Consider the following 25622-nt stretch of genomic DNA (forward strand, 5'->3'; position numbering starts at 1 on the left):
AGCAATGGCAACAGCCTGCCTGCAGCAGCCACTGTGGCTTCTGTTATGGACATGAACCGGTGAGGCTCCAAGTTAAATGAGATACTTACTATGATTTATTGATGACCATTCACAAAATCAAAAGGAGTATTTCTACTGCAGAGCAGACCTCCACTTCAGCAGCGAGTACATGTATCCACAGCCCTGCCACAGCTTCCAGCACGGCCAAGCCCCTCCTCACACTCACAGGGGGATATTAGCGTGTTTCTTCCAGGGACTGGCCTGTGTTTTGCTCACCAGCACATCTAGGTCCTGGCAGATGCGCCTGCGGGTGGTCGAGGGTTGGATGATATCGTCAACAAACCCTGTAAGAGAAGGAAGAGAGCCCTGAGCAAACCTGAAACATTTGTGTCTCAGGCAGCTGCATCAAGCTGGCAAGGGAAGTCAGCAAGTTAAAACAGTGTTTGTAAAAAACACTTCACAAGTTACAAATTAACTTCAGGGGGAAAAAAGGAGCCTGGAGAGGAAATATCCCTGTGTCAATAGCTTTGAAATTAGAAACAGTTGCTTTTAAGGCAAACTTTGCAAAAGTCAGCAAGTCAAGAAATGGTAAGAAGGGGGTTTTAGTTGCTGAGTACTGCACCACCTACTGCAAGGTTTAGACAATCTCCTAGCTACTCTGACTGGTCTGAGCTGAAGGCTCATGAAGGATGGGATGGGCTCTGTGCACACAAGACCTCAAACAGCAGCACGAGGTCATCCACCACAACAGCAGTGGGAGCCATCCTGCCTGTAGGGCCCCGGTGCTGAGCACTACTCGGGGACTCCCAAGTGCCAACCCCCTCCCCAGCACAAGCCAGCCCAGCTGCAACAGAGAGAGTGGCCTTTGGAGCCCTCCAGGGTGCCTCTGGAGCACAGGAGATGCTTCAAAGCCAGAAATAAATTCGGAAGTAAAATAGTGGGGAAATTTCCTCCAGTCCAGGGGAACACCTCTGAACTGCACTAAGCTCTGACCCTTTCTTAAGTCTGCATCAAAGACTGTCAAACACAGCATCAAAGCACCTGTACTTCCAAGGAAATGGCTGGGTTTGAGAGGCTTTCTAATAGCCACCACGCTGAAAAGGGCTTTCTAGTGCCGTCTCACATCTCACCAGTCTCCTGCCACCTGAAGATGTGGTTTGTGTTTAGATGTGTTTTCCCTCAGGTGCCCACACTGTGGTGAGGCATCACCTTTGTGGCTCAGGTGCAAATGTCTCACCTACCTGTTCTCTCCAGAGTGTGAGACAAACGTACCTCTCATGGCCGCGGGAAAGGGGTTGGCAAACTTCTCCACGTATTCTGCCTCTGCATCTGCCTCTTTTCCTCTGAAAATGATCTGGACAGCACCCTGGACAGACAGAGCATGCAGGTCAGTGACAGAAACTCAAGCCCTGGTGTGGGTTGCAGCAAGCTGCCTCAGAGAAGACGGGGTGGCCGTGCCCTCGCTTACCTTGGCGCCCATCACCGCCACCTCTGCCGTGGGCCACGCGTAGTTCGCGTCTCCTCTTAAGTGCTTGGAGCTCATCACGTCGTAGGCACCCCCGTAGGCCTGGAACAAACCCCACAGCATTCATGAGTGTGCAATGGCCTGCATGCCTCTTGCAGCTTTTACTAGTCCAATGACAAGGAAGTGGGGCTACATTTTACCCAGAAGAGAGCAGGAACATTTGTGTTTTGCTACAATAGTCTCCTGGGATGAGGTTCTCTGCAGCTAGACCCACAAAGGCTCAAGGAAGGGGCTGCTGCCATCTCCAACTGTTCTTGACAGCAAGTGGAGAGGGATCTGTGTGCACCTGGAGGCCCCAGGCCCTGGTCTGAGCAGCAGCCATGGACAGGCTCTGCCCCAAGCATAGTCCCTCAAGGCACCACTGATGGTTCAGGAGAAGCAGAGAAGGCAAAGGGACACAAAGAGGGGATGGCCTTTTGTCTTTTTTGCCATGTTAAATCAAAAGCCTATTAGAAAAGCAAGCAGGAGGGGTAGAGCAGCAAGAAAAAGCCAAGCCCTTTAGGGCCCAGAAGGTCCCCCGAGCTCATGGCAGCATGGTGTCAAGGCCTCAGAGAGAAAGAGAGGGAAAGAGATGGAGACTACAACAAAAGTATCTGGAAGAGGAGAAACCATGGGAGCATTACATATGTAGACACAGCAGGAGACAGATACAGTCAGTGCTAATTTTGGAAGGGAGACCAGGGTGAAAAGCAGCGAGACAGGGTTGGTGTGTGCAGACAGACAGCATGTCCTTGCAGGGACGAGCTGAGTGACAGAGGACAAATACTCCACTGAAAGCATTCCAGAGAGAGGGCAAAGGGCAGAGACAAGAGGAGCAAAGGGCAGAGACAAGAGGAGCAAAGGCACCGAGGTAACAGTCTGGGAACAGAAGAAACGGCCTCTTGTGACCTGACACGAGGAGGTGTTACCCAATGGGACAGACGGAGAAGTGGCAACGATGGAAAGCAGAAGTGAGACAGATGGAACTAAAACTGCTACTTGTGAAAACAGGAACTCTCCCAGAAGAGGAGGGAGCTGTGCCAGCTTACCTTCCTGGTGATGATGGTAATTTTAGGCACAGTTGCTTCTGCAAAGGCAAACAGTAGTTTTGCACCGTGACGTATGATCCCACCATACTCCTGAGCTGTTCCTACAAAAGACAGGTCCTTGTTTCACTCCACTGCTGTCAGGAAAGGGTAAGACCCAGGCAACATTCTCCCCAGACCCAGGCAACATTCTCCCCATGATGCTGAGCAACTCTACCAAAAATCTCTGGCCAAAAGCAGCATGTATTTGTAAGGCCACCGAACCCAAATCATCAGATGGCACCTTCCTGCAAACAAAACACAGTTACATCCTTCTCCAGGCTTTTGTGAACATCTCTGTACTCGGTTTCTGTCCCAAAAGGTGGCATTTTCAAACCTGGCTGAAGTCTACCACACTCAAGGCCTTCTCACAGAGCTTTTAAAATGGGTCTTGTAAAAAACACACACTCCCTAGGGAGCTGAAACACAACAGCAAGGCATACCTGGCAGAAACCCGGGGACATCCACAAAGGTGATCAGGGGTATGTTGAAAGCGTCACAGAAGCGAACAAAGCGGGCGCCTTTCACAGAAGAATTTATGTCCAAGCACCCTAAAGGTCAGAAAACAAGAGTCCAGGATTAATAATTCCAGTGACCTGCTAATCCAGTCTCCAGACTCAAGTCAGAATCACACTTTCTTAAACCAAACCAAAAGCTTATCTGCAGGAGATCGTCTGCCGTGATGAGTCCAAACTACACGTCTTTCATCGTCCTGACCCCTGGGCCTGGAGACTTTCTATCCCAAGAGCAGTTTAAATGAATTATGTGTATTCTTATAATTTATAGTATCTTTTCTTGTAATTTTCTCTTCATTCCTATTTTTCAGATCAGTGTTCCCGAAGGGCTACAAGAGTTCTCCATTTAAAACACCAACACAACAAGTGGTCCACTGTTGTGAGAAAGATCAGCATTTCTGGAAAACCTGCTGCAAAGTATTTGCTGTGGTTTCAGTGCCACTTAGAAGTCTAACATGTGCTGCTACACAATTAAACCAAAACACATTCTGTATAAAAGCATCTACATGAACTATGAAAAACCTCTGGTGAAACAGTCACATCTTGTGAAGGTTACAAGAGAAGAAAACATCACACTGGGTCATCTGACTTTCCTAAACAAAAGGCACAGAAATGAAAACAAGGGGAAAGCCAGTTCCCAAGGGATGAGAATCACTTAGAGATGACCTTGCTCAGGAGAGAAAGTGAAGCCCTCAACAGTTAAAAGGCTGGACTTGGCCACAGCTGTAGGTTGTACTTCCTGGCTAAATTATTTGAGGTCAGAAGCCCCACACCAAGCCTGACAGCTTGGCATTATTCTCCCTTGAGCAAGGTGACAAAACACCCCCCGGGGTCAACTCCTCCCACCACAGGCTCTGGGTGCTGTCATACACCAGCAGCACATGTGCACGTTCCTGGGCTGCAGGAAGGCTGTGGAGACTCCATCTCAGGAGGTTCCTAAACCTGCCTGGACAGGTTCCTGTGCCCCCCTGATCGAGGGGAAGCTGCTTTAGCAGGGGGTTGGGCTGGATGAGCTCTGCAGGGCCCTTCCCACCCCCACCCTTCTGGGATTCTAACCCTCTGCCAGGAGGCTGCTGCTGCACAGCGCTGTGCACAGCCCACTATGGGCTCCCACCAACCCCTCACCACAGAACTGCCCAGCAGCAGCATCACCTTGATCCACTAAAGAAATCAGCTGGAGTTCAGGTGCCAGCTCTACTACAATGATATTTGAAAGTGATAGAAAAGCAGAGTGCAAATGAGTGGAGGAGCACACAAAACACAAGCAGTCACCATACAAACCAGAGGAGGCACAAATGCTGTTAAGAACAGACAACAAAGCTGGTGAAGGGTCCAGAAAACAAGTCTGATGGGGAGCAGCTGAGGAACCTGGGGATCTTCCTCCCTGGAGGAGGCTGAGGGGAGACTTAATTGTAGTGAGGTTGTAAGGAAGTTGTAGTGAGGTGGGGGTCGGTCTCTTCTCCCCAGTAAGGAGACAAGACAAGAGGAAACATCCTCAAGTTGGCCCAGGGGAGGCTGAGATTGGAGCTGAGGCAGAACTGTTTCCCTGAGAGGGGTGTCAGCCCCTGTGCCAGGCTGCCCAGGGAGCTGGGGGAGTGCCCAGCCCTGGAGGGATCCCAAAGCCGTGGGGCTGAGGTGCTGAGGGCCGTGGGGTAGTACCGGGCTGGGCAGGGTGAAGGGAGGGCTGGGACTGCAGCAGCTTACAGGGCTTTTCCAACCAAAATGATTCTGTGATCCTAAGAAGTTTGACCCTGGCCTGGCCCAGGCAGCTCTCACCTGAAGCCACTTTGGGTTGGTTGCCCACTATCCCAACAGTCCGTCCGTTCATCCGGGCAAAGCCGACGATGATGTTCCTGGCATAGGCAGGCATGATCTCAAAGAACTCCCTCTCATCAACGATCTGCAAGGGAGAGTCAGGCAGGGCCCTTCTGAGGCCAGACACACAGCTGCATATGTACAGACACAGGCAAACACAAACTGGGTCATGGGCACATCAGAACTCAGTGTTTCAGAATTTAAAGAAAAAAAAGGAAGGAAGAAACCTTTTCCTCGTCTCCGCAGCCTTTGCTCCAGAAGTACCTGGTGCTACACACAAGCAAAACTGCCACCTGAGTGTTTCATCAGAGAGCATTTGCTGGCATGTCCTCTGCAGTGCACCTTTCTCCAACAACATAAAACTTCAGATCTTAAGAACTTCTTTCTCCTAACTTCACTATTGGCAGACTTCACTTTTACAGAACAATTCCCAGTGCTCTGCCAGCTGCCAGCCACTGGTGCACAAAGCAGAACTGAAATCCCTGTGTCTGGAAGAGAGGATAATTACACACGGAGCAGCAGTGACACCTATCCATGGCTGCCGAGGCTTTTCTACCAGAATTCCTTGTTTTCAACTGTTTAGGACAACTTTGCCCACATGGGCTGCAGTTTGTCAGTCATCCTGATCCTGAGGCAATGAAAAGCTGGGAACCATATCAGTATTATTAAAGCACTTTTATTTCTTTCCTTAATGTTTCTCAAAGTTTGTGGCAGGGTTTGGGTGTCTGTTTTTTCCTAACTCACTGAAGGATTTCTTTTTAATGCCACCTTTTCCCTTGGAAAAAGTAGTACTGAAAGAGAGGGATGAAAAGCGCCTTGAGCTTGCTTTCTCCGCTAAAATGAGTCTAAATACAGACCGTTGCAAACTGAAAGGGGTCAGCTGAATGAGTGGGTGGGGAGAGACAGTCAAACACAACAGCAAAAGGGACAAGTTTGTAAAGGTCCTATAAACAGAAAACACACCCCCACCCCCCACCATCTGTACGTGCTGCCTGTGCAATGGAGTTCCTCCTCACTCCTCTGAACCTGGCCCATCACTTGCCCTTCTACATCTGAGTGGTAGAAGCAGCAGCTGGAAATGTTGCTATTCAAAGTCCTCTACAGGGGCTGTAACAGTTTCATGGGATAAAACTTCTTTTGCTGCCACATTCTCTGCCCAAGAGTTTATGATGCATTAAGTCGTTAAAACTGGAGAAGTGAAGTACTCAAGGTCAGGCAAAAGAATTCCCACCACTGCCTGTGCTGCTTCAGTCATTGCAATATTCGGCTTTGGGGCTTTCTGAAAAATAGGAGGATGTGTTTCCTTCCCTGCCATCCTCTCAGGAGCTCTGCCTCACTTCATGAGGCTCTAACAACAGTGGAGTTGCCAAGTGCTGGCCTTGTAGTTGAAATAATATTCTGGCACTGTCTGTGTATGTAACTGTCTCTCAGAATAACTAGAGAAGGGTAAATCTTTGCATCCATTCTGTGTAGCTTATTCCCTTTCATAAAGAAGTGATGGAATTGAAGGTAGTAATAAGAAGGTGCAAGAAGGAGGCAAATTGCAGAACTCGGGAGAGGGGAGGAAGGATTTCAACCCTAGAGTGAAGGCTGAACTACAGTATCCTTCATCTGAGGCATCAGAAGATGTATCCTGACAACAAATCTTAGTATTCATCTGCTAAAAGCTTTCTTTCTGCAGTTTTTGTTGTCCCCTCACTCATGGCTACTACACAGGTAAAAACAGTAACTTGTTGAAGACCAAAAAAGTACATATTCAGTGCCATTCTTTTGGTTTCTTTCAGTTATTTACCCACATGAGCCTCAAGCATGGTCAGGCTGGCAGACTTACTGCGTGTACAATATCCAACATGTCATAGGCTCTGGTGGACTCGGTGGGGACAACTGTGTCCAGCTCAGGAACCAAACGGTCACTGCAGAAAATAAGCAAAGTGGTGAGCAACAGTATCAACAGAGCAGACAAACACCAGGACCAAAAACTCAGGTAACAGTTCCACCTCTCTGAGACCTCATGGAAATGGCTTCCTAAGCATGGGGAAAAGAAATGGGCCTCTTAGCCAGCTGTGCCTCAGGCCAGGAGGAAATACCCCTGCTCTCAGCTCATTCAGCTCCATGGCTGTGTTTAAAGAATCTCTGCTCTGACTCTGCTTAACAACAGCAACGTGCCACTCTACGCTAAGCAAAGTCTCTGGCTCCCTGCTGGCAGCAGCCACTACCAGTTCCCCTGTCCTGGGTCACGTTAGCTTCAGGAAGGACCCACAGGTGATGGCATACGCTGAGGCTCTGGATTCATTCACAGTCCCAGTGGGGAATCAATTTTTAGGAGTCACCACTGAGGAGACTCCAAGGAGTATTTTATTTGTGCTGTTCCATAAAAATACTCATCTATATGTGTTATAAACGGTGTTTCTGTGGAGTTCTTCTTGACTCACTACTTTAACAATGCTGTGATTTAGTGCATTTAAACCCAGGCAACACAGTGCTCTAGACACTCCATTTAAAACCAATGAAGTGATCTGCAGTTTGTCAAAAATCAGACAAAACCTAATGCTGCAAGCCCCAGGGCTGTCTGTTCGCCCTCACACACCCAGGACTGGTGAGACACAACTCCTTACCGAGCAAGAGACACGCCTATTAATAGACTAAAACTGACAACAACACTTTGAGTAGTTTTTCTACATGATTAGGATGCAAATGAATTGCATGCAGATATTTCCATGAGGTGATATCATGAACCCCAAATTTGATGGGAGCAACCACTTTTAACATAGTAAACCTCGAGACATAAAAGAGTCTAAAGCTTTTTTCATAGAATCATAGAATGGTAGGGGTTGGAATGGACCTTTAGAGATCATCCAGTCCAACCCCCCTGCAGAAGCAGGTTCACCTAGATCAGGTCACACAGGAACGTGTCCAGGTGGGTCTTGAAGACCTCCAAGGAAGGAGCCTCCACACCCTCCCTGTGCAGCCTGTGCCAGGGCTCCCTCACTCAAACAGCTTTTTCTTATGTTTAAGTGGAACTTTTTGTGTTCCAGCTTCATCCCATCACCCCTTGTCCTGTTGCTAGATACTATAAAAAAAGAGCTGTCCCAACCTCCTGACACCCACCAGTGAGATACTTGTAAGTATTTTGTGTCCACAGAGCAGACATGAATGTGCTCTGAATTCTGACCATTACCTGTCATGCTCCAAAGGACAAGGAAAGTAGAAAAATGAAGAATAAATTAGTTTATAGTCCAAGACACATAAAGGTAAAATCCCACCACACGATGTACCGACGCAATGAGCCGCTCCAAAGGCAGGGCACATCTTCACCACAGTGGCACTGTAGGGAACCTTCTAACACTCCAGAACCACTGGCAGCAAAAACTCCAACCAACAGAACTTTCAGCAACCAAGACTGACATTTCTTAACCTCATAAAGAACCTACCCACCTAGAGAGAAAAACAAGCAAACCAAGCAAAACAAACCCCCCAGCTTCAGGACTTAGCAATGAAGACAAAACCAAGCTACATTTAATTTGCATTATTCATGGCAGTTTTATGTGGGGTGAAAATGATGCAGTAAGAAAGAAATTGCTCTCAAGGGATGGGTTTTGACTGGAGCAGTGGTAAGGATCAGACACATCAATTCAAAGCTAAAGGAGTCTATTAAGATGTCAGTATAACCAGATGAAATATTACCAGTGTAAGCAGTAAGACCACAAATAGGAGAAATATTGGAGATGCTGCTATAAAAACAGGCACATTTTAAAAATTAACTGTCCTCACAGTTAACTGGAGTTCTTGGTACAAATTATTGAGTATTTATTATAGTGTGATCCTCCAATAATGTATCTGGTGCCATAGAGAAGACTGTCTCTCTCAAGAAACTGAAAGAACTAATCTCTTATGTATTAATAGCTACAACACAACTGAAGGCTTCTCAGGAGAAAGTAAACTGGCTATCACAGGAGACATTGATCTAAAAAATGGACTGCTGTTTCTGGAATGAAATTCAAATACCACATTGAAGTCTACAGAGGGTAATTATCCCAGAACAACTTGTTGAATGCTGAGAAAGAACAGGATAACCTCAGAGATAATCCCCCAGATTTACCAAACACTGCAACACATTTGCTTTGGTTTGTCACTGTCAAACCAAAATGGCCTTTCAGTTTATTACATTCCTAAGGATCAACACTCAGAAAAATCTGAGAGTGGTAATTAATTGACCTGTCTGACCATTCTCTAAAATAAACTGGTGAATTTATTTCTCTAACAGTGAACAATGGATTTCAGGTACCAGAGCAGTGATCTGTAACCTTGATTCAAAAAGCCTCCTCAAACAAGATGTTTTCAAAGACATTATAAGAACAGTGAGGCATGAAGAGAAGATTCCTTCCCAACTCAGATGTTAAAAATCTTCCTGTGTTAAAAACCACAGGACATACATTACATTTGTATGACATACGTCATACTCACAGCTCAGAAAAACTCTCTGATAAAAGTCCAGACAGTTGTCCTTTTCCCCCTCTTGAAATGACTCAAGTCCCTCTTTTGTTATGTTGTCAACTACACAGTCAGTCTGACAGACCTAATAACTATACAAAACCTCTTGCTGCCTTTGCCTCCTTGTGGCTTCTCCACCTTGGATCCTAATGAACAGAACTTACTCAACAGACACACAACTGACAAAGCAGGGCAAGTTCTCCCCACTTGCTTGCTCTGCTATCTTCTGCCTCACGTGCTTGTTTCAAGTGACTGTGACAGTCGCCCTGTGCAGAGATGACTTGTCTCCCTTGTCTCCATATTCTGCAGACAGCCTGTATGGCATTGCTTTCAGAAAATAAACCCCCTCATCTCTGAGCACATATGTTTGCACACACACATGCTGAAACGCTTTCTGTATCCACACCCTGCAACGTGGAATTATCAACCAAGATCCCAGGCACAACACACTCATTCCTTTGCACTTTGTGAGTCAGAGAAGCCATGAAATCCAGTGGGCAGAGGCCACAGACCTCAGGCAGCCTCCTCTTACCTGGGATCATGGCACTCGCAGACTGGAGCTGGATCGCGGTTGCTGAGCGGTAAATAGTTAAAGAACTCTCGGAGATGAAGTAAAGCATCTATATCATTCTCAAAGGCTCTGTGTGCCACTCCTGGAAAGAAACATTTAAGCAGTTATTGCAATTATTTTGCAAGGTTTTGTTTTCCAGTATGTTCTAATAAAGATACAAAGAAGTAACAGCAAGAGATTTTAAACACAAGCTCTTAACAACTGGGAGTTTTAAGTCACTGAATTTCACCACTAAAAATGCCTAGAAAATGTGTGGCTGTGTCACACTTCCTCCTAAATGGGTTTTGGTTGCTCATCTATCATGTAAAATAACGTGTCCCAGCCCCAGCTGGATGCCAGCCCTCTGGAACTCAGTCCAGGTTACTGAGCCGCTGCAAGTTCTTTTCTAAAGGCTGGATCTAAGCAGTGTCTGTGGGTGTGGTTTTGGTTCCTGGTCAGTTCAGTTCACACAGGACTTGAGATCCCACAGTCACTTTGAGCCTCAAGAAGATTCATGAGTCACCAACTTTTCCTGGGGAGGGGGGAGGATAAAAACCAGGTTTCTCATCTCACATGGCCACTCGGTTTATAGTTAAATTCAATCAATCATGTTGGGAAGCAAGCAAGGGATTGTTAAGAATCTTTCAACCCATGCAAATTTCTGGGCAACAAACAGAAAAATCCCACCCCAAGGCTGATTGCTGAGCCCTGCCCTCCAACCATCTTCCCCTTCTAGAATTTTGTGGCTTTGCTACTTTCTCTTCTGAATCCCAGAACTCTCCCACTGTTTCATTACTAAAAAGGACCTTTGAGAGAGCAGGATCCTGACACTCATGAGTACAAAAATGGGCACTAAATCAGATGTTGAGCCAGAAGAACTTACTGATGTATAAAGAAATGAACATGTTAAGCACTCTGCTCTCACCTGACACAGCAGTGTGTGTCTTTGCACCCCCGAGCTGCTCTTGGGTGACGTCTTCATTGGTAACAGACTTAACGACGTCGGGGCCAGTGATGAACAGATAGGATGTATCCTGAGTAGGGCGAGGGGGGAAACCAAAACCACTCAGTAAATCCTAGCTAGAGCCAAGCTGGAAAAGCACCTAAGGAAAAGGCACAGTCTCTCCAGGCTTTCCCCAAAGTTAAGAGTAGAACAGAACATTAAATGCATTGTATTTAACAAATGCCCCAAAAATGCAATTATCCACAAGTTACTTGGGAAAGTTTGTCTTGACTTGTCATGGAAAACAAGTTTCATCTAAAGCAGGTGACCATCTCCAAAATAAACCAAATACCCCCCACCTTCATCTGGAGCCAGTTTGTGTCTGATGAGTGTTAACAGCAGCAGGCCAGGATATGCTCCATCCTTACCTTCACCATGAAGGTGAAATCAGTCAAAGCAGGAGAATACACAGCTCCGCCAGCACACGGGCCCATAATGAGGGAGATCTGTGGCACTACCCCAGAACATTGGACATTTCTCTGCAACAGAACACACAGACATCTGCTTTTACCAAGAAAGGGCATCTTAAAGTCCATGCACAGTCAGCATGAATTCACCATCACAACCAGGAGAGGACAGCTTGCTTTATCAAAGATCTGGAGAGAATGTCTTGATGCAAATAGAACCAAAACAATTTTATTGCTGCTGCTTCTGCATCTTTCTGTTCCCATACGTTCAATTTCTTACACCACACAACAACCAGTCAGTGGTGTGTCCAGAGGAAAAATTCTTCCATTAGTCTCAAAAATACTACAGAAATATAAAACTTTCACCAGCTCAATTGATACTGGACATCCCCAAATGGCAAGGTTGACATGGTACTGCATTATTTGAACAAAAATATCTTTTTTCCCCCCCAAAAAAATCCACCTTTTTTTTCTCCACACTGATCTACCATCTTGAAAAAACAGGCACTTGGTGCTTCTGATCCAAGTTCCTCCAGTTTTCTTCAAGGGCATAGTGTTTAAGACCTTTCTGCCTTGGAAATCTTGCACCTTTTATCAACTTTACTGAAAACAAATCTGCTGTGTGAAATTCTTCAATTGTCTGTTCTTCAGAGACATGGGGATAGCTTATGGTGGGTCACAACCATCAGTCACCCAACAGAACACTCCCTGATCTACAGCATGCCCACCTGTCTCAGATAAACACTGGAGAGAAATTACATCCCAATGCAGGCATCTATACTTAGTGTGAATCACAATTCATTAACTGTGAATCAGGCTCAATGGCTGTTTGGGGTTTTCTTCCAGTTAAGTAAATTCCCTATTCTTTCGTTCCTATGGCAAAGCTCACCATGGAACTTCTCAATGGATCACAGTGTTTACAAGGCTCTACCCTTGTTTAACACATGGGTAAATGGAGCTAAAAAGCAGGTAAATTGCCCAAAGGCAGTAAGAGAACCAAGAGGACAATCCAGGTCTCACAAGGCCTCGTATATGCTGCTTTATCCACTAGGTAATGCCAGCTGAAATAGGATGATGACAACTCAAAGGTTTACTTACAAACACTGACTTGAGTAAAGAAAGTGTCCATCTTTGTGGAAGCCAACCTGCCTGGCCATCCAGTAGCCTACTTACCAAAAATATGTCTGCATAGCCCGCCAAGGACTCCACTCCCTCCTGGATACGGGCTCCTCCAGAGTCATTCAGCCCAATCACGGGTGCTCCAACCATGGCAGCTTGATCCATGACCTGGTGAGGAATACAAATTCCTCATTAGTTACCTAGCTAAGCTAAAATCCCAAAGCAATCAATCACCAAAATGTCCATCCCCTAGAAAAAACAGCTGTACAGAATCTGAACTGCCTGCACAGTGCTCAGCTCCTCCTTTACTTGCATTAACCACCCCAGTCACTAACTGCTTACTGGGGTGTCACATTTTGACTCATTCAGACTGGAGGCTAAGAGATGCACATTTAATCCCTCCCATGATCTTTTTTTCTCTGCCTTACTGGCTGTGCATCTCCACACTCACACTGCACGACCCAAACCCTGTGCTAAGTGGCACAATCACAGCAGTTTAGACCAGAGAGGTCCAATCTCTCTCCACTTGTCTCAACTGCACCTTCAACATTCCCTCACATACGTCTAATCTGATCTCAAAAGTTTACTGCAGTGGTGATTGTATAATCTCCCTAAGCAATACATTCTAATGCTTGATTATCCTTCTTAGAAGTTCTTTGAGAAGACTAAACTAAATCTCTTCTCTGGAAATGTAGAACCTTTACTTCTTTCTTGATTTAGAGAAGATGGGGAGAGCAATTAACTGCTTTGGCTCTGCCTTCATAAACATTCAGGTACCCCGAATCTCCCTTCAGTCTTCATATTTCCTGTCATGTTTCTAGACCAAGCACCATCAATTCAGTCACACTGCTCTTTCTGCATCCTATTTACTAGCCCTCTGATCATTTTGGATGCTTGCCTCAAGATAATACGCAATACCCCAACAGAGGCTTAAGTGGGAGGACTGAATTCCCTGCATTCCTTACATAAAACATTCATGCTATTTGAACCCAGTCAAATGTTTGCCATTTCCACAACACTACAGCACTGGCATATTACTTCAGGATCTGCTTTAGCTTCTAAATGATTTTCTGTGAAACCACTCTGTGGTTTTTAACCCCCATTTTGAGTTTCAAGGTTACTTTTCCCTGCCTGCCATTAGCCCTTTCAATCACTGTAACCAAATTACATCTTATTTTAGATGACCTTTAAACTATCAAGATCTTTTTTAAACCCCAGTCCTGTCTTTCAGAGCACTTGCAGCAACAACTGCAACAATTGCCTAGAAACACAGCAGCCATACTGGGTCCCATTCAAATCAGCAGTGCCACAACTCCAGCCTCCACAGGAGTCACTGACAACTCTCTGTCGAGTGGCTTTTTTCCTGCTTGCAGTCACTCCATATAAAACAGGCATTCTTCATGCTTTGTTCAAATACAGCAGTGGGAGACACCCAGAATGACTTTACAACTGAAATACAATCCCACTTTCCAAAAGCATCTGTGTGGATGGCACAGAGGCTCTGTGGGCCACGTGGTCTTGTTTGCTCATGTGGACATTCCACAAGGCATCAGCAGATGCCTTACTAGAGATCAGTCTAGCTGACATTCATTGCTTCTTCCTAGAAGGCCTGTCATCCTGTCAGGGCAGGTTATAGAAGTAAGTTCACTGGCACATTTTGCTGTTTCCCAGGGCCTATAGATGGAAAAATTCTTTGTTTCAAGGTTTTTCTAGACACTGAAGTTCCTCCTAAAACACCCATCAACATCCACATTCAGACTACTGGAAATGTGTTCATTTTCACCATGTCATTATTTGCAGGAAAGGTTTCAAGATTTGGTCTCAAAACCACTTCACCTCACAGACTCAACAAATACCTTGAAACACGACATCACAGATGCACACATAGACTTTGAAGTGTTCCCCACCACAAGCAGGCATATATTACCCTCCAAAGAGCCACACTGGATCTCTACGGCTTCAGGGAAACCATCACAAGCATTTAATGTGGCCTGAAAGACCACAAGGCTGTGCTGCAAAACTATCTACAATCCACACCTACCTAGCTTGGAGCTTTGCTGCAGGATGCCCAATGTTGCTACCTCTCTGCAGCTCCAGGAAAAAAATCCCAAATGGGAAACAATTGCCACTAAAGGGGCAGATCTCCAGAGGGAACAACTCCACTGCCACGTTCCATAACAATTAAGGTTTGCAGGAGCCACATGGGAACAAACTGGAACAAATTCAGCCCAATAAGAACTAAGGGAACAGATACCACACTACCCAGACAGTCTTTTTTTGAGCTCTCCGCTGCCCAGGTTGCAGCCTCAAAGACCCAAAGCAACTGATGCATCCAGAGCCTTCAAACTTTACTGACATCAACCAAGAGCAGTACCAATGAGGAAGGACTCACATTTTTCTATAGTTCTGCTACCAGTACTCTCCCTGCTTCTTTACAAAGATCAAAGAAGAGCAGAAAGCATTCCAGTATTGCAGTACCATTATATCCCTCCCCAGCACAAAGAGATACTGCAAGGCTCCAATGTGAAAGGGTAATAGCAAGTCTTCCCCAATATCAAGATTGGTAAAGCCAAGTAGTTATTACCCAGCCTAAAGCCTTTGTGTTTTCTAGTTTTCTGTGTTTTCTCACTGCTGATGATGTCAAAGAGTTAATTCCACCAGGAGAAAAAGGCCTTGTGGACAAAAAACTCTGTTTCTGACTCTGTCCATGGCAAGAAATTTCAACAAGTTTTCCACTAGCCCACACCACTGAAGTTTCATACATGAAAAAGCTCTTGTCCTCCCCACCCCTGGGATTCAAACACCAGCTTTTATAGCCAGACAAGCAGACAAACAAGAGTAAATAGCCACGAGCATCTAGAAACAGAGGCTCTGAGTATCAAGGTGACCTCCAAGTTGTAAAATTGTTTATCTTCAGATGGCTTACTTGTTACATTTGCCTTTTATAAATATTACACACTTCCAGGGAGCAAAGTTTCTCCCAAGTCATTTCCCATTCCTCCAGCAGACAATGGCCACTTAACTTATATTTGTACTTTGCAAGTCTCTCTTGTCTCTTGCAACACAGTAGAAAAGGCAACTTAAACAAAGCATGTATGACCTGGAAAAGCTCTCATACTTGAAAAGCTTCCAAACGCAGCTCTCTGTTCACCTGTGCCTTCACATCTTCACTGGCATGAGAAGGCAGGCATTTTCAGGTTGCCAGGACATACAGGGCACTACAGTCACAAATCAATTTCTCCAGTCATTAACACAATAGATTGAAAAGAGGAAGCTGATGATTCTTTGGTTTATTTTCTGTTACCTTGCAGATCTTCTGGGCATGAGCTCCAGATAAACTGCCTCCAAATACAGTAAAATCCTGGAGACAAAACAAATTTTCAGATTAGGGAAAGAATCATTTCGGTAAAACGTTGTAAAATGCTGATGTAAACAGTACAATCCTTCAATGCTGCTCCAAAACAACCTGACTCCCCTAGTGCAGCCTGGATATCAATCCTGTGCCATTCAAGCCTCCTTTACCAGGAAAAAAGATCTTTACACACATTTACTGCTGGATTCTGTGTTGAAAATCACAAGCTTATTATACTTCACTGGCATTTTTTCCCCCTCCTTCACAGAAACACTCTTCCATTGATATTACTGATACTGAAGTAGTCTGAAGAAGCTTCACCAGTGACGAGGATCCCACTGCACAGGGCAGTAGTAAGATTTGCCTGCAAACAGGCAGAAATGACCTGGAAACATACCATCATTTCACATTCATGATGATTACTCTTTTATGGGTGCTGCAGAGACTAATGGCAGCCAAACCAGACTGTTGGTGCTACCCTTAGGACTGAGCAGTAAGATCTTTGCCAGGCAACATGAGGTCCTGGAGCTGATGCAGAAGAAAAAGAGGATATTGACACCTCCTGGCACCAACAGAGCCCAGAATCAACTCCTGGTGAGCTTCTCTGATGCATTCTTATAGAATCTTGCTCTCAAAGAAGCCCTAAAAACTGCGTGCAGCACAACTATAACTAGCAGTTGAACCAAAGGCAGGAACATCTCAGGTGGCAGCTCAATTTGGGAAAAAGGTCTTTACAGACTGAAAAAAAGAGAGATGTATCACAAAGGGGCACATTTAAAGTCTTTTAATGTTAAAACTGCACTCTACTTGTGCTCTTCTAAAGTCTGTGTTTGGCTCCTATCTTATGTTCAGGCCCACATCACAGTGTCCTTCCTTTGAAGAATTACATATCCAAGACCAAAAAGGCAGAGTGTACAACTTGCTCCAAGGTCAGACAGCAACAATCATTTTGGCCTTGCTAGCAGATGGAATAAAGACTACTTTGTGGCCCAGAACAAAGACACAGTTACCAATGACCTGAAAGAAAGCCTTTCTTCCACAGTGTTAAAGACTAACCAAGACAAATATCTCTACCTGTGGTGCTTCCTCTAGAATATTTTCATTTAATATTAAAACATACATTTTAATACAAAAAGTATAATCTATCTCTTTATAAGCTATCACAATCCTTTCAACTAATCAGAGTGTTCAACCCTGAGAAACAATTCAAGGTTGCTCAAGTGCCCTCTGTCACAAATTCCACTCATGGCAACTCCAGCAGCCATCTCCAGCAAACAGCCCCAGCTCTGCAGCCTGAAACCCCAAAGCTGCTTCCCCAAACTCAAAGCCCTCTGACAGGCACAGGCCTCCACAGGCCTGCGGCTCAGCCACACACCCAACTGCGGGGACAGGGTCAAAAAACCCTGCAACTGCTTTAAGGACACAGTGCTCTGTGACTATTCCATTAGTTCACTTCTTGGTTGTCAAAAAGGGGGTTTTGGGGAACTCCTCCAGATTCGGCTCATCAATAGCCAATGATGCTACAACAAAGTAAAACCAGTTTGTTTTTCTGACACATTCCCACTGGCCCTGCATCCTTCCTTCCATCTCACTCCCCTCACAACTGCATCTTTCACCCAGAGTTTTCAGAAACCTTTTTTTGCTGCTTCTTCTCTGAAGGTGCCCTGCTTCCTCCCACAGGATGTTCTGTCTACCTCGTGCTTTTTGGCAGGAGGTAATGGGTGAACAATGTGACCTCATGACCAGGAAGGCCAGTGGCATCCTGGGGGGCATAAAGAAGAGTGTGGGCAGCAGATCAAGGCAGGGTCTCCTCCTTCTCTTCTCTGCCCAGGTGAGGCTTCATCTGGAGTCCTGTGTCCAGTTCTGGGCTCCTCAGCTCAAGGGGGACAGGGAACTGCTGGAGAGAGGCCGGTGCAGGGACACCAAGATGATCAGGGGACTGGAGCATCTTTCATATGAGGAAAAGCTGTGGGAACTGGGGCTGTTTAAGAGGAGACTGAGGAGGGATCTCATTAATATTTACAAATATTTAAAAGGTGGGTGTCATGGTTGGGGCATCAGTTTTTTTCTGTTGTGTCCAGTGACAGGACAAGGGGTGATGGGATGAAGCTGGAACACCAAAAAATCCATTGAAACATAAGGAGAAACTGTTTCAGTGTTTGAGTGAGGGAGCCCTGGCTCAGGCTGCACAGGGAGGGTGTGGAGGCTCCTTCCTTGGAGGGCTTCAAAACCCGCCTGGATGTATTCCCATGTGACCTGATCTAGGTGGACCTGCTTTGGCAGGGAGGATGGACTAGATGATCTCTAAAGGTCCCTTCTAATCCCCACCATATGATTCTATATTAAGCTCATGCTGTTTAGAAAGACATCACACAAAACCATACCTGACTGAAAACATAAGTCAGTCTCCCATTAATCCTTCCACGGCCAGTCACCACGCTGTCTCCAGGATACTGCAGTACAAACAAAGAAGTTCATTAAAAATGAGATTTTTGTTTTAAAAATCATACTGTCATCCACTAACAAAACCACAAACTTATACCATGCACTGAGCCAAAGCAAAGACCCATTTCCTGTGAGGATTTGTCTTTCATGTTGGCAGTGGAGAGTCCACAAATACTTCCCCAGGCCTGGAAGGGAAAATTGGAGGTAATGTCACATCTTAGTTGTGCATTAGTGTAAAGATTAGTGAATTTTGCAGTCTCCTCTCAAATTTCAGAACTTCTGGAGTTAAGGCAAATGATGCCCTCAGAGACAGGAGGTACCTTTTATAAAGGTCAGCTGAGGTTTTTGAAAGAATGGATCCCGCACACAAACCTTTCTTGAGGTGTTGATACAGAGGAAAAAAAGAAAACCTGGAAAGGTCAAAACCCACAATTACAGTAACTTCAAATACTTCAACTTGACCTGTCTTATTTTTCACTCTGTAAATGAGGGAAGAAAGAGCTAGAAGAAAAAATGGAACCTGTCAATCTCAAATCATGCTTATCTATGTTGTCTTGCTTTTCAGTAAAGGAAATACTTAGAAGTCTTTCAAGACAAGAGTAGAAAAGGGACTTTTCTGTACCATCATAAAGGAATGCCAAGCTTTAAAATGCTTTTTACTGTTCAGTATAGAAAAAAAAATAGAGTGATTGTGCAAGGCCCACTCTAAGGGCCATTTATGCTGAAGGTGATCTGTTCTCAGGAAGGTCATACTGGTCTAGGAACTTTTCTCAGGCTGCATAGACAGCACTGCTACCAACTCTTGGTTCCTAGCACACAGGATAGCAGGAAACACACCTGTGGTTCCAGTCACTCTCTCACAAGAGAGACTCCTGGAAGTCCAAGTGGCCCACAGAGTGACCTGGATGTCAGTACAACTCCCACTCTGCCTTCAGAGAGTTCCAGGAACTCTGAGAAATTCAATGCTGAACTAATATTCCAGCTCACTGGCCACAGTTATCTATTGTGAAACTGTGCTGTGTAAACACAATCTGCAGCTCACTGAAAGGTGAATTCTGAAGGACAAGGAAAAAAATTAACCCTCCTGTCGCTCTCAGGACTTTGCTGCTTCTGCTCTCTCCAGAAACAGCAATTTGTTATCAGCACTGTGATATGCAGCATCCAGGAGTATGGTGAGAACAACATAACAGTTACTTGAGTTTGCTAGGGAACAAACTGAAAAATTACTCAGAGAAGAAAAGATGTGTGGGAGACATCCTTCCTCACTGAAAGACATCCTTCCCAGCACCAAGTCCCATCAGTCTCCTGGCTATTAAAATTAAACCAAATCCTTCACCTTTTTGGGCTCCCAAGGCCTCAGCTGCTCATGGCAGAAACCTGCTGATCACCTTCATCCATAGGATGCAGCTCTGCAACTTGAAGGACTGAAATCTGATGGACTGATTTAATAGCCACATGAACAGAAGTCATAGTCATCGTGTGCAGCACCGGCCAGTGGCAGATACAGAGCAGCTTCTCACCACACTCCAAACCAGAATGTTCCACAGGAAAGCGGGCCTTTTGCTACACAGGACTCTCCTTGAACAGGCACATCTGCACTAGCATCCTCCACATCTACTCTAGATGATCCTGCTCTGGCAGGGGGTTGGACTAGATGGATCTTTCAAGGTCCCTCTCAATCCTTAAGATTGGGTGATTCCACACAAAATACATTTCCCAGGTAGTAATTTATCAAGTGAGTCTCATTTACCCTGTTGGTTTAGGATATGTGACCATATATCTGAGAACTGCATAAGTGAGCAGACTGCAACCTGGCAACAGACCAGGATGAATAACTAAGTTTCCAAACATACCAGATTTTAAAGCCCTAAAGGATTTTACAACTCGATAGTTTGGCAGGCATAAACATAGATCTCAGTTATTCCACCCTGTAACTCCAATGTTACCTGTAGAGAGGCAGAAGTATATACCTGTACTTGTTCTTCATATCTAACTTGATTGACAAAGCTGTAGCTACAAAGCTCTGCAGCCTCCTCTGTTATTTAAAATACACATCTCAGAAGTACCCAGGGAGGTATCTGAACCAAACAGGTGACCTTATAAAAAAGGTATCGAGTTTAGAGAAAAGTCAACTGTATAAGCTGTTAAATGGAAACAGAGAAAAGTTGTGGAAAGGAAATAGGAAAAAAAGGAAAGGAAAGGGAAAGGGACAGGGGAATAAAATTACACGTGAACAGAAGAACCTATTTTCAACCAGTTGGCTGGTTAAACAACAGAGGACAAAGGAAGGAGTTACATGAAATTAAACTACCTTATTCTTACTAGAGTCCATCCCAAAGTCAGAACATCTGTGTTCCACAAACATGTCATATTCATCAAAAGTGTCGGGGTCCAGCAGCAGCAGAATTCGTTCCCTTGCAGTCAGCTTTCCCTGAAATGGACCAACAACAAATACACCCATCAGGTGGTTCTGGCTCTCGGGGTGTAGTTAACCAACTCTCATCTGCTGCATTGGGTCCATGAAGCAACTGCATGCCCCCAAAGCTGGAAACAGCCTATATAGTTATTATCCTCCCCAAAAACAAACATAATACAAGGCAGATTTTGAAAAGAAGGCCAACTATTGAAGTAGCACTACCACAAGATAAAGGAAATCGTCTCAGTGTCTTTTCAACCAGTTACAATAGCGGCACAGCTATTTTTGCCTGCACAGCTGAATGCTGCTATTAAGGCCTTTGTTCTTAAACATGGGCCCTTCCACAGCTAAACCAGTCCTTACCAGCAGTTCAAGGCTCCATTTGCCACGCTCAAACGCTGGCTGAAGCAAGTGAGAGGAAACAAGAAATATGACAGGAAAGCCTGTGGGGCCTTTCTGACAAAATCCTTCTGCTTTATTTTCTGTTGCACACTAGTATGGACAAGAGTAAGGACAAGCAACATAGTCAAATGACCAGATATGCATGTCTCTTGCTCAGTACCAATGCTGCCATGCAGTAATAAATGCCTGCAAAGTTCATTTCACCTCAAGCTTCCAAACAAATGTGTTATTTCCAACCCAGGTGTCTGTCTACAACGGTCAGGGCACTTGGGCTGTCTTCTTTAGGGGATAGTGTGACCCCACCTCAAGATGATGTTAAAATGCAGTTTGGCTTCTCCACACAAATTCTGACCACTAGGTCAAAAAAAAAATGACAATGCAGGAAAGTCTAATGTAAGCCATGGGTTTAATTTATGTAAGACATGCCTGAAGATGTCTGAGGCCCCTGGATGTGCAGCAACGCTTGCATATTGGTATGCCAGTGTCCTAAAGATAACGCTGTGAGCCTGTTAACTCTTCTCAGATATATAACTGATCTAACTCGGATGTAACTTCTCCTGTATGACTGCAGAGGGAAACTGCTGATGGACAAACTAATCATTTACACAGCTTGCACGTGAATAGCTATGACTACCTCCCTGACGCCCACAGTCTGTTGTGGTACCACTAAGTCCTTGTATTACACTGGAATGACATCCCAGCAAGAAAGAGAAACAGGAAAGCTGTGGTGTGGCTCCCCTCAGCATTGCCTAAATTCTGAACAACAGAGGCAGGAGATTGGGAATTCGGCCGTTGCCACCCTTCCCACTTGTCTTTGCCTTATTTCCACTCTTCTTGCACTTTGGTCTCAACAGCTTAGCTTTCCAGTTGCAGTGCAGCAGAAGCAGCTGTGCTGGACAGTGTGCTCCAAGTCCAATGATGCATTGAGCAGCTTCGAACTCACCAGCACATGACACGCAACTTTGGTCTGCACTGCCCCTCAGACAGAGGCGTTACAGCCCGTGCTGGCGATGGAAGTGATCCGCCCGCAGTAACACGGCCAGCGCTGCCACTTCGGCAAAGCCCGCTCGCAAAAGGCCCTCAGCAACTGAAAGGCGAAGCCTCCCCTGCTCTGCAGCGCTCCCTGGGGTTGCGGCTGCCGGCCGCGGAGGCCGTCCGAGCCGTGCCCGGGCACCGGGGCGGGGGCTGCGCCGTCTGCCCGGCCCGGCCCGGCCCGGCCCTCCCCGCCGCGCCTGACCCAACGGGCCGAGGCGGCTCTTGCCTCGACCGCCCGCGGCTCACCCGCTTGTGCTGGGCGTCGATGCGGCCCCGGCCGCCGCCGAGCAGCGCGGCGCGGCGCTTCTCCTCGATGCGCTGGGGCACGGGGGCCGGGGGAAGCGCTGAGGCGGCCGGGGGACCCGCGGAGGCGGCCCGGGACAGGGACGCGGCCAGCCACGGCCCCCGCCGCAGCGCGCGCGCCGCCGCCATGTCGCGAGCCAGCGGCGGCAGCAGCGGCGCCTGCGCGCGGCAGCCCCGGCCCCGCGGCCCCGCAACGCAACGCCGAGCCGCCGGGCCCGGGCCGCCACACGCTGCCCCGCTCTCAGCGCAGCCCGACACTTGGCCTCTTTCCGCCAAGGGAAGCTCTTCGGCGGTGCAAGGAGCAAAACGCACCGACCCTTCCCCGCCTCCGCTGCCCTTTTGTGCGGAGTCCGGTTCGGCTTTGAAGAACTCCCGTTCTCCAAGTGTAGATGGCGTGCGAAAAGGTTTGAGTGGCGCTGAGCTGCGCTGCTCGGTGCTGTGTTAACAAAACACTGATCCTCTGGCTGGTCTATGAACAGGCAGGGCCGGCTCTGCCAGGGCACACTGTCATGGATAAAGAAAGAGCCCCACAAAAGGGAGTGGAGGAGGGTGTTCGGGGAATACACGCTGCACAGAGCAAGCGACAGAGCTGCAGCATAGCTGCAATCCAGAGAGCTGATGTCATCATTCCCAGGCAGCTCTGTGCTCTGCAGAGGCAGCCATCTGGACACCAGAGAACGGGGCTGGGACCCCTGGAGCCCACCTCAGGTGCTGTCCATCAGGAAATAACAGTTGAAAACAACTGAAGCTGTGCTAGGTGAATATTGTCCATGCCCTAACCATGAAGGAGGAGGCGAGCACAGCCCTGTAGATACCGCAAGGCTGAGCCTGAAAGTGAATCTCCAAGAGTGGAAATTCTTGGATTACGTAGTATATACAAGCTGTCATACAATAACTCATTTTGGAAGGGCTCTCGGGCCCCAGGCCAGCTTCTTACTCAGAACAGAGTCAGCGCTGAATCCGTACCATTTCTCTTATGGCTTTATCAGTTGGATTGTAAGAGTCTGCAAGGACAGAGAGCAGTGTGCCTCTCCCCGTCCGTTTCAGTGTGCAACTGGCCTCATGAGGAAATGAACTCCCCTCCCATCCCTTCCGTTAAGCAATAACCTTCCCTGTTTGAGTTCAGGACAACTGCCACTTGTCCTCTACAAGAGGTTAGTGAGGGGACAAGGTCAGGCTCTTCAGTACTGGAAAGCAGCTACTCAGCTGTCCCCAAAGCCTTCTTGAGGCTAACAAAGATCAAGGCCAATCCCTCAGGCTCTTGCCAGGGCAGGTGCTGCCCCTCAGCATTACACTGTCCCTTCTCACCATGATGTCCCAAGCTGGATACAACTGTACAGTAAGCTGTTGTGCCAAAAACCTTGCCCAAGGTAGGGTAGATAATGGTGGCTGCTCTTCCCTCATCTACAGAACTAGTCACCACTAGAAGGCACTGAGGCTGGTCACACACAATTTACCTTTGGTTAATCTATACTGGGTATTCCCAATCACCTTCTCCTTCATGTGCCCAAAAAGAGATATTCAAGACAGTTTTCTTCAGATCAAATTGTACGTGACTGCCTTACAGTCCCCCAGATCATCTTCCTCATTCTTTCTGTAGATGGTGTAACTTCAGCCTTTCTACAGTCATCAGGAAGCTCCTCCATCTCCACAACCTTTCAGAAGATGATTGTGGCCTCGCTATGACATCTGCCAGCTCTCTCAGCACACGTGGGTCATGCTCTCTGGTCTCCTAAGCTGTATGCATCCAGCTTTCTCAGTGTCAACTCAATCATCCTCCACTACTGGTAGCCTCTCTCCTTGAACTCTGCCTGTAGGCACAAAAGCCTGGGGAGATCTCAGTGAAGTGTTTCAGCCCCAAGATAGACAAGATATTAGCTGCATTCCTGCCTATCTGAGAGACAGCTGCACCTCTGCAGCAGATAAACAGGCACTTGGCACTCCCTGAGGAGACTTAGTTAAAAACCAGGAAGTGGAGGTTCTCCCTGATCACCAACCAGCCCAAGCAGGAAGAGGTGTTTGAAGCAAAAGCCTTCTCTGTCCCTCAGTGGGAAATATTTGTATGCTGCACCTCAGTTAAGTATCATTCAGTCTGGCTAAAATAGCTTCTTCATTAAAAATAAACGTGAATAACAATCCCACAACTTTAATTTCACTATTCAGAGCATGGATTGCATGTAAAAAAAAGTTACAAATGTGCCTTCTGGGAATGGAAAGGTTTTCAAAACAACTCCATCCTCAAAGAGAAATCTGGCATGCCTCAACAGCATAGCAATGGGAGTTACTAGAAGCAAAAAGGCATTCTTCAGATAGTTGAAGTTCTGGCCCAGTAGCAAAGTATGGGGGGACAACAGAAATATAAATTGTTGCAGGTTACACATAAAAAACCCAGAGGGAAGTGGCCAAAACATACTTTTAGGAACAACTTGTTAGAAGTATGAAAACTACTAAATACTTTCTCAAATACATGAGGGAAAGGAAGCATGCCAGAGAATCTGGCAAGGAGACAAGTCAAGATTAAAAGGGATCACTCGGAGACTATACAAACATTGCAGTAAAAAAAAACCCTATTGTTTGTTTTACATCTGAGTTCAGTGCAAGGGAACTTCAGAAGACTTCTATACCAAAAAACCTTTGTGTTATTTGATGGAGGGATACACTAGAGGTTCACTTTCCCTCTCAAGAGCTGGAGATTAAGTTCTAGAACAAATCACTAACACCAATAACAAGTCTCCAGGATCAAACTCTTTTCACATCAGTTATCATTCAGAGATGAACCAGCTTAAATATCAAGTCTCTTGCTAAAAAGCTTACATGGCAGGTGGCTATTGCAATGGCAGTTTTTAAGGCAGGCATTAAGGGATTTAGAAAACTTTAAACCTGTAAATCTAATGTGAATTATGAAGCAAAATGGCAAAGACACCCCACCCAACCAAAACCTGGTAGTAGCAAGCGTAAATAAATAAGACATACTGGGGAGGAGTTGACACAGGCTTTGTACAGAAATTCATGCCATGCAGACCTAGTGGTTTTATTTAATGCAGATTCATATCAATACACGAGAGAGGTTCAGTCCATATATTGCTAGGGATTTCAGGGGCCTTTGAGAAGGCCCTTATTAGAAGCTCTTGAAATAAATTCATCATTAGATTAAAAGGAAGCTCCTGTTGTGAATGAACA

General features: G+C 46.1%; 1 protein-coding gene across 1 annotated transcript; it reads right to left on the reverse strand.

The window, feature by feature from the left end:
- Positions 1–72: 72 nt before the first annotated feature.
- PCCB (propionyl-CoA carboxylase subunit beta) lies at positions 73–22571 on the reverse strand. The gene is made up of 15 exons (XM_062006013.1): positions 22386–22571; positions 20598–20717; positions 18226–18294; positions 15794–15850; positions 12544–12657; positions 11332–11442; positions 10886–10994; positions 9943–10063; positions 6751–6832; positions 4881–5004; positions 3033–3140; positions 2554–2654; positions 1469–1567; positions 1273–1366; positions 73–344 (listed from the first exon to the last, which is right to left on the reverse strand). Exons 1-15 carry the CDS (start codon positions 22569–22571, stop codon positions 223–225), a joined length of 1617 nt encoding a protein of 538 aa, XP_061861997.1. The 3' UTR covers positions 73–222.
- Positions 22572–25622: the final 3051 nt, after the last annotated feature.

Source organism: Colius striatus, chromosome 12, assembly GCF_028858725.1.
Source record: "Colius striatus isolate bColStr4 chromosome 12, bColStr4.1.hap1, whole genome shotgun sequence".
NCBI classification, from domain to species: Eukaryota; Metazoa; Chordata; class Aves; order Coliiformes; family Coliidae; genus Colius; species Colius striatus.

What these genes read in the sequence shown, in the direction of transcription:
- PCCB (XM_062006013.1), bottom strand. Translation starts at nt 22,571, where the DNA reads ATGGCGGCGGCGCGCGCGCTGCGGCGGGGGCCGTGGCTGGCCGCGTCC. An exon ending in TGACTTATGTTTTCAGTCAG is followed by an intron (nt 15,851 to 18,225) that starts GTATGGTTTTGT and finishes TTTTGTCTCCAG; the next exon opens with GATTTTACTGTATTTGGAGG. An exon ending in CTTTCCCGCGGCCATGAGAG is followed by an intron (nt 345 to 1,272) that starts GTACGTTTGTCT and finishes CTTCTCTTACAG; the next exon opens with GGTTTGTTGACGATATCATC.